This window comes from Mustela nigripes, chromosome X (genome assembly GCF_022355385.1).
Source record: "Mustela nigripes isolate SB6536 chromosome X, MUSNIG.SB6536, whole genome shotgun sequence".
Classification (NCBI taxonomy): Eukaryota; Metazoa; Chordata; class Mammalia; order Carnivora; family Mustelidae; genus Mustela; species Mustela nigripes.
The window spans coordinates 69,754,680-69,763,894 of NC_081575.1; the positions used below are offsets into that span (position 1 = coordinate 69,754,680).

Here is a 9,215-nt window from a genome sequence, read left to right on the forward strand (position 1 = left end):
AGACGGCATACGCGATCGTTGATCAGTTGGTTAGCATTTAACTCTTGATTTTGGCTCAGGTTGTGGTCTCGGGGTCCTGGGATGGAGCCCCCACATCCGGCTCCGTGCCCGGCAGGGAGCCTGCTTGGGATTCTCTCTCTCCCTCTCTCTCCTTCTACCTTTCCCCCATGCTCACTCTCTCTGTTTCTCTCTTTCTGAAATAAATAAAATCTTTAAAAGAATGTATGTCTCTACACATGCCACAAAAAGACATATTAGAAGGAAATACACTATAACATTAAGAGTGTCTCTGGGACCTTTTCCCTGTTATACTTCTATTTTCCAGAATTTCTCAACGACTTTTTTTTTTTTTTTTTTTTTTGTAATTGGAAAACAAGGGTGTTCTCCAATTCTGGAGGGCTGACTCGTTTGGAAGTTCTAGTTGAGTCGAACACTAAGCAGACACATTTGTCTTCCACAGATCTGCTAGGTCACCAGGCTATCCGAATAACCAAATAAACTTCTAGGAAATAATGGGAAGGCCCACCACCATGCCATGTCCCTCGGCAAGCAGGCAGGCAGAACTTGGTGAGCTGGCACTTCCTTCTACTCCCAAGAGAAGCCTAGCCATCCCAGGCCAGGGCTCATTGAAACACTGGCATGGGAAGTGGGTGTCCAAAGCTCAGGACAGGTGTCAGCATGCTCTGGGGTGACAAGGTTTCACTGTTTCCATGACCAGTTCTCCCAGCAGGTGTTGGGTGGGGCTCGGGCCTGCAGTAGGCCTACCTAGGAGGACCTCCTCCCCTCTTGTACTGGTTGGTCCTTCCAGCAGATGAGGCCTCCAATAGTACAGTTCCTTCTCTCCAGGCAGGGGGAGCCTGGCTCCTCCCATCTCTTGTGTAGAGCCTGCAGAAAGAGGAGGGACCAAACACCTCCCTTCCTGGTGCCTATCCTCTGTCACTCTCCCAGGACGATACCAGTGACTGTCGCTGGGTCTCAAGGATAAGAGACTGAGGTGCTGAACAAAGAGGATGCTGGTGGGTCCCCACTTTTCACCTCAACCACTCCAGGGGGGCCCATGCTGCCAGGAGGCCTTGTTAGACCTCCTCTGTGGTTAGGGTGGCCTTGCAGTCTAGTTTATCAGTAGCCAGCTGGGCACTGCTTCTGACAGCTGGAGGAGATCATTAACATTTTCTTTGTACATGTGTGCTCCAGTGAAAGGACAGACCTGATTTTGTATTGCAGTCCTCCTACCTTTTGGCTATGTGTCATGGGTGGGTCATTTGCCCTCACTGAGCCTCAGCTGTCTCCTTTGCAAAGTGGGTATAATGATAGTTGCTACCTGCTGGGATGATTGGATTGAGGTGAGTCTATGGACAAAAAGAAAGCCCCTGTCATCTTGTAGGCTTTCAAAAGCTTGCAGTTTTCTTTCCCCCTTTCCCTTTTCCCCCCCTTTCTTCTTTGGCGCCCATCTGCCTAGCCTTCTAGTGCAGAGACCTGTGACCCAAGTTCCAGCTCCCTTCTCCAGGATCCATTTGAGCAAGAGCTTTGGTCCTGGCAGCCCTTTTCACTCTGTAGCAACTCCTTCCCTCCCCGGGGCCAGCTGCAGCTCGCCTGTGCCCTTGCACTCCCCTCTAAGCACCTCCCTGGCTCAAGGTGTCAAAAATTCAAGCTTTTCTGAACCTCCTTCATGCTTAAGGAGAGAAGTCTGATCCGGCATTCCTGGCCACCCACATACACTCTAGTCTAAGTGTCTGTAACCGCAGGAACACAACATACCCATTCCCCTGAGACCTCCCAGGTCAGCATTGGACAATGGTGCTTCTGGCAGCCTGAATTAGTCTAGACCCCTCAGCAGATGCCCCTCTGCTTTCCAGACAAACACCTACAGCTGGAGTCCGCATGTGGCCGAGACTCCAGCTAAGGCGGGGGTGGGGGACAGGTCTGATATCAGGTCTGCACAGCCACAAAGCAAGTTAACAGCCTCAGAGGGCGGGAACACAAAAGAACCACCCAGAGGGAGAAGATTTTCTAGGGCAAACTCCCACCCTTGAGCCTGAGATGTCCTCCTACATACATCCCCACCTACACACGAAAGGGCGGGGGTGCCCCTTCCATGAGGTACCAGAGCGTAGGGAGGAGACTACATGCCCCCATAGGACTTAGAAGCACCCTCTTGGGCTCTTGAGGTGTTCAGAGATCTCTGACCCTCCTTTATTGTAAGCCCCGCCCACTGTCTTCCTTTTCCTCACCCCCATCTTCACTGCCTCCACTGTGTTTAGCAGACTCTTCCAGCCAGACCATGAGACTAGGTGGGAGGCTGCTGGGCTCCCTTCCTCCACCTAACTCCCCCCACCCCCACCTTCAGGAGATACCAGTGTATCCTTCCTGGAGGTTCCCGTTGCTATGGTGACTATAGTAGTCAGGCACCAGCCTGTGGAAAGGATGGGAAGTAGCCATGAAGAAGACTGTGTGTCCATGTGAGTGTCTGTGTCTAAGTGTGTGTACCGGCACACATACACATGTCTACCCTGAGCAGGGAGGGGAAACAGTAGAAAGCAGAAAAGGGGGTGGAGGGAGGGAGGGGAAAGAAGAGGGGACCAGAAGACAGAAGGGGAGGCAGGAGAAGGCATGGGGATAAGGGAGGTGAAGTGTGGATGGGTTGTGAGAGATGCAAAGAGTGAGGGGACATGGAGGTTATCAAGGGCGAGAGGAACAGTGCAGGGTTGGGGGGCTTGGGGAGAGGCCAGAAGAATGGAAAGACATGGGGTGAAGGTTGGGAGGGGTGTGTGGTAGAGGTTGGTGATGAGGGCAGTGGGGTGGGATGGGAGATGGGACGAGGGGCTGGAGGTAACTGTTGGGAGAAATGGGAGTTGGAGGAGTGTAGAGGTGAGGATCAGCAAGTGAGGTGTGGGGTGTGGTTTGGGAAGGGTCTGGGGGATCTTCTAAGAAGAGATAGGAAATGTTGTGGGGTCACTGGTATGTGGATGGGAGGTGTTGGGCGTGGGCTAAAATTTGGCAAGACTATGGGGGGTAGGGGTGGGTCAGGATGGGGGTGAGGTGGTCTGGAGACGTATGGGCAGCATGAGGTCACTTTCCCCTCCCACATTTAATCCACTGTGTCCTTGGCTGAGCTACACACATTGCCTCTTCTCTGCACCAGTCTCGTCCCAGAAGCCCAATGCTCACATTCCTGGGCAATGAAATTCTGTGGATTTAAAGGCTCCTCCCCAGGGGAGGCTTTGCCATGGTTCCCAGGTGGCCACGTCTTGACTGCCTCCCACTTCCTCCCCACCCCCACCCCTGCCCCAGCCCCAGCATGGCCCAGGGCACCCTCTTTGCCCCTGAGAACCCTGGGTCAGGAATCCAACTGTGGGGCTCAACTCCCGGCCTGTGAGCTTGGGTGGCAATAGGGATCACTGCCAACTTAGAGCATCCGCCCTTTGCCCAGTGACCTGAGCTGCCGGCTCTCAGCATCAGTGTTAGCCCAGGAGTCCTGCTTGGCAGGAAGGCTGTGGTAGGTGGGAGGAGAAAGGAAGGCAGCGAGGCAGAAACAGCTGCCAGCCGGAGTGGAGGAAGAGCAAGGCCCCAACGGGTACGGGCAGAAGGCAAGGCACTGGCTCTGCTGGCAGTCCCCCCTCCTCTGTGTGGAGGTGTCAGCCCCCTCACCGCCCCCTCCCATCCAGTGCCGCTGTTCAGGGAGCAGGCTCTGCTCATGGGCCTAAACCCTGTGCTGAAGCAGTCCTCAGAGGTGACCAGCTCCTCCCATAACCCGGAGTGAGAGTCGTCTCCACAGCATTTCCTCCAAGGGTCTGCCTGAGTCAGACCAAGACATTTGCAGAGAGCAGGAGCTCACTTCCTCCCAGGGCAGTCTGTTCCCTCTTTGGAAGAGAAAAAGCTGCTAACTGAGCCACTTCGATGTGCCAGGCCTAGGTCCTGTGTAGACTTGTCAGTAATAATGACCTCACAGGGCTCGTATGATGAATTAGCTCCAGTTTACAGATGAGCAAAGTGAGGCTCAGAGAGTCAAAGGACCTAGCTCAAGGTCACACGGCAAGGGACAGATAAAAGAGCTGGGTCTGACCCCAGGACTTTAGAACTACGAAGTCCCTATGGGGCTCAGCAGGACCTGCTTCTTCTGCACCATGACAACTCTCCTGCGGTTTGAAGTCAGAGACCACACCTTCCTGAGTCGTCTTTTCTCCTGGTGAAACAGCTCCTTCCACTCTGTCCAGGAGAACCTGGGTTCCAGCCTCCTCCCCACCTGTTCAGTATGAGATCCAGAATGAAATGGACATGTGGGTTTGGGTCTGTCTAGAACAGAGTAGAATGATCACATCCTTTCTCGGTATCAACCTTTACTTCTGTGGCCCGATGGCCGGTAAGAGAGCGAACTATCCTTCTCTTGGTCTTTTATCCCTTCTCGGATCAGAACCATGAGAGAAGGCAGTGTTTTGTTTTCGTTTCCACCACTCCCTTAGTCACACTGTCCTAAATTTGGAGCCAGAGAGGGGCAGAGGTGGGGGAAGAGGGGATGGGAACCAGGCAGGGGTGCAGCAGGGCTGAGAGGATGGAGAGCTGTGTGTGGGGGCGGGGGTGGGGAGTGGGGGGGGGAGGTGGCTCTCCGGCAGGGCTGGAAGGGAGGGCCAAGGGGAGGGGGGGGTGAGGGCTTGGGGGTTGTATGCACAGGGAGAGAAGGGCTGGGGGTGGCCTGCGGTTGCAGGAGGCCAGGGTGGGGATGGGCATTGGCCAGCCTAACTTAACATACCCTGCTGTGCGAGAGGAAGTAAGTCTCACATTAAGGAAATGTTGCAGCTGGTACTAAATTGGGAGGTGTCACAGGCAGCAGTGAGGACAGGTATATGATTTGTGGGGCCCCGCATGGCCGAAACAGGGACAGACACTGCTGAGGGAGATAACAGGGTTTCTGGAGCTGCCCAGGAAAGATCTGACTGAGACACTTAGGACAGGGCCTCAGGGCTGGGGGTCACCTGGGCCTGGAGCAGAGGCTCCAAGCTTGGTTTCCAGAAATAGAGGAAGACTCCTCATCCTGGCCTGGGCTATGGGCTCTCCACCAGGTGGTGGGGGGAAGCTTTGTGGATGAGGTGTCATCTCCAAGGGATCCCCTCTAGGGTAGAGGCTAAACAGGAAAGGGCTTGGAGCCTGGGGGCAGGTATGGGAATGGGCAAAGAGTACTGGGATAGAGGTGGGGTGAAGGGAGAAGGGCTGCAGCTAGGAGCAGAGCAGGGCTTCCTTTCCCCTCTGTGCCCATAATACAGCTGGAATCCAGAGTCCTGTGGGTCTAGGCCTCGGCAGAGGGAGTGGGTGCCAGAGAGGACTGGGAGACACCAGGAGAAAGCAGGCACTGCCCTTCTCCCAGCACAGCTGGCAGCAAAAGAGCAGGCAGAGTTCACTTGAGAGGGAGAGCAAAAGAGTGACAGTGACAGCAACCGTGGCAAGGAGACAAAGCAGAGCAGGGACGGCCCTAGCCATGGGGAACTTGATGGGAGGCTATGGCAAAAGTAGGCCTCTGCTCCTCTGCAGAACACACTGGTTGGAAGCCTGGCACTCCCGCTCTTTGGCTCAGCGGCCTCAGGGCAAACTGCTTGATCCCCCTGCACCTCAGTTTCCTCATCTGTAAAATGGGGATAATGGCACTGGTATTGCCACCCTCCCTGGACAGTTGTGATCTCGTCAGATCTCTGACAGAGGTTACAACCCTAAGCATAATGTCAACGTCAGGTGTCATATTATTACTGCAAAATGCTATCTATCAGCTATCTCTTCCCACTGAAATCTCACAAAGGACTCGGGATGTGGGCAGAGCCAGGATCATGGGTCCCATGTTACAAATGAGGAAATGGAAGCTTAGGGAAGTGAAGTGATGTGCCCAAGGTCACACCACTAACAAGTGGTAGAGGTGATAAGGCCTCCTGAATCCAAGACATCAGTTTGTCTTTCTCCTCCATCAAAGCGCTTGGTAAAAATAATTAATACAGGGGATGATTATTGAGTGTGGTATTAGACGGAGCCTGCAGCCGACTACAACGGGGGTGGGGGGAACCCATGGGAAAGTTTTGTGGTCTCTCAATCATGCTGGTGGCCGAAGGGAAGGAAAATGATCAGGGCCCGGGGACTGGAGGGAGGGCCACAGAGAGCGAGATCCTTTATACATAGGCCGTGGACCACATCCCTCTGTTCTCACTGAGTGTGTATCTGTGACTGACATCAAGGGTGTGTGTGTCTGTCTCTATGACAAAATGTGTCCTTCTTCATGTGACAGTTCTTCTGCCTCGCCTGCCTGTGTGACTCTGGCATCAGAGAGAGATAATGTGTGTGTGTGACAGGGTGTCTGCCTCTCTGGCACTGTTTGTGGGTGTGACGACCTCTCTCTATCCCCACATGACTTTGCCTGGGGTGGCGGTGGTGGTGTATAGCAGTGTGTGTTTGTCTATCCGTCTGTACACCTTTAAGAAGTGGAATATCTCATTTGGTAGTGTGAGTGAGGCAGTGAGTCAGCTGAGGCTGAGGGAGGCGGGAGGGAGACTGCTAGGTTACGAGAACAGGAAAAAGGAGAATGAGAAAGTGAAGTCAGGAGCAAGGAGCTACCCCTTTCCTCCCCAACCCCCTGCCCAAATCCTTAAGGAGCTCACCAGGAGCATGGCACCCTGAAGAAGTCCACAGCGGGCACATTAGTTGGAAAGGGGCACTTTCTGCCCCTCCCCAAGGCCTCAGAAGGAGACAAGCTAGGCTAGGAGTCATTGTCTTCCTCTCCAGCTCTCAGCCCTTAGCTCCAGGATGAGTGAGGCTACCACCCCACCTGGTCTCCTCAGCACTTGACCCTTTGACCTTGCGTTTCTCTTTTCTCCCAAAGGCAGGCCACCTGGGCCAAGCTGAGCAAGCAGAGCAGTAGCAACACATCCCAAATGTTTACAGTCGCCATGCACCTATTGTCCAGAATGACCCTGCCGAGGGTCAAGAAGTTCCTCCATACCCAGCTCTGCCCTAGGCAGGCCCATCCTGCAGTGGCCTCCCCACTCCTCTGAATGCCTGTACCCAGCAGCCAGACAGCCAGCTTTCCCTCCACTGGTGCCCCAGTGTGCTGGGAAGGCACTGGGAGTTTTGTAATGCAGCAACCCCCAGTGGCCCTCCCACGAGCCACTGCGCCCTGTTCCCCAGCTCTTATTGGGGAAGAGGAGCTGGCAGGTTCCCTCCTTGGGAGAAGACAGGCACCCCTGGTCTCCACCTCAGGTCATATAAGGTCAACAGAGCCAAGTGCCCCACCAACAGGAATGCCTCTCCTCTCACCCACTGGCAGGGGCCAGTGATGAGGGTGAGGGTTAGTCTGCCAAATATTTTTCCTTCCCCACTTCGGCCTTCCCCCTGCACCAGTCACTAGACCCAGGACATTCAATGCTGGCTCCTCGGAAAGGAAGGGGCCCAGCTGGCTGCGGAGGGAAGCTGGGGGTTGCCAGATCCCTCTTTCCACCCCTTTGTCCCTGACCCCTCCCTCCTAGTGCAGGGGCGGGGCACCAGGAAGCCCCAGTCCGAAGGGGCCCAAAACCTGGGGTTGATAGAAGTTGGCCAGGTGGTTTGACCTGAATCTCTGAGGCACCCCTCTCTGGGAAGGGTCCCAGGGTAGCACTCTGCCCTACTGTGAACGGTGGGGGTGATGGGAGGAGGTGAGGTGTATAGAGGGTGGGGGGAAACCTCCTTTTGTCTCTGGATCCCACTGCCACCGCTCCCACCGCCACCGCTCCCACCGCCGAGGGAGGTGCTTTGCCCGCGGACGCCAGTCCCTACCTTACAGCCTTTCGTGCAGGACCGGATTGAGTACTCTTCTGCCTGTAAGTATTTATGCAGCACGAGGTCGAACTCGTCATATTTTTCCTGAGCATGTCGGTCGAGCCGCTGGTACGCCTCGATACAGTTGTTACACACCTCCCAGGCCCCGGAGCCCGGGCTGGCCACCACGGCCAGCAGGTCCCCCAGCAAGGTGTCCAGGCTGCAGTCCAGGCTGTCGGGGCGGTCCATGCCCAGCAGCAAGTCCCAGACCGTGTAGGTGTCGCAAAAGGAGAGAGTGAAGTTCCGAAAGTGGCCTTTGAGCAAGTTTTTTTTGGCGGAGGGGAACTCGGCCGGGGAACGGGAAGGGGAGTCAGGGGGCCGCAGTGGGGGGGCCGGGGTAGTCGGTTCAAAAAGTCTCTGCAAAGATTGCAATTTGGTGCAAGCTGCGTCCAGCCCTGTGGGCTCTGGGACGCCACCGCAGTCCGGCCTGGGACCGGCAGCGGGGGTGGCTTTGGTCAGGTTGCTGTATTGGGGGCCGCAGGTGCCCGGGGACGCGCTGGGCTCGCCGGGCGGCGGTGGCGGCGGAAGGGGCAGCACCGCGCGAGGAGGCATCGGCTGCCGCTCCCGGCCGGTCCCCCAGGGCGGCTGCATGGCGCTGCTCAGCTCCCTGGCCCGAGGCCGGGCCCCCGCGCACAGCCACAGATGGTCAGCGAGCAGCACGGTGAAGAAGAGCAGGGACGCCAGGGACAGTCGCCATCGCTGCGCCCGCTCAGAGTCAGCGCAAGGTTTGTCGCTCGGCCTGGGAGCCCAGCAGCAGCAGCAGCAGCAGATAGTCAGCGCGGCGGCGTCTTTCCCGGGCCACATCCAAGCGCCCCCGGAAATATGTCGGGGGGGGCGTCCGGGCTGGAGAGGTCAGGCAGGCGCGAGGCCGGACGGCCGTCACCAGCGGGCGAGCGGGCTGCGCGCCGCTCCGCGCTCCTCAGCGCCGTCCAGGCTCTACCTCGGTGGCTGCATGGTGAGGCAGGCCGGCCGGCCGGCCCCGGGGCATCGCTCAGGCCAGAGTCGCGGGGTGCTCTCCTGCCGTCCCCGCGCTCCTCCCGCGCTCCTCCCGCGCTCCCTCTCTCGCAGCCAGGGCGCCGCCGCCCGGCCCGCTAGGCACTGCCCGGCGTCCCGGCGGGGGGCGGTGCGGGGCACTGGGGCGGTGGCGGCTGCGGCGGCAGCGCCGCACTCCTCATAGTGTCGGGCCCCTCAGCTGCCCTCCGCTCCGCGCCACTCCACTCCGCGCCGGTGGCCGCCCGGCTCGCACTCTGTTCTGGCCGTCTCGGCTCGGCGCAGCTCTGCGCCCCTCAGCGCCGCCGTGCGGGCCCGGCCACCGCGCTCCGCTCGCTCGCCCCGCGCCGCGCCGCTCCCGCCCGCCAGTCAGCCCGCCCGCCTGCTGCCTGCTCCGCGCC

General features: G+C 57.5%; 1 protein-coding gene across 1 annotated transcript in view; it reads right to left on the minus strand.

Annotated features, from left to right (window-relative positions):
- The window catches only part of NALF2 (NALCN channel auxiliary factor 2), a 28,989-nt gene extending 20,194 nt beyond the window's left edge, over positions 1-8,795 (minus strand). Inside the window, exon 1 of the mRNA XM_059384945.1 lies at positions 7,783-8,795. Coding sequence (XP_059240928.1) covers positions 7,783-8,628 — 846 coding nt within the window. The 5' untranslated portion in view covers positions 8,629-8,795. The remainder of the gene's footprint in view (positions 1-7,782) is intronic.
- Positions 8,796-9,215: the final 420 nt, after the last annotated feature.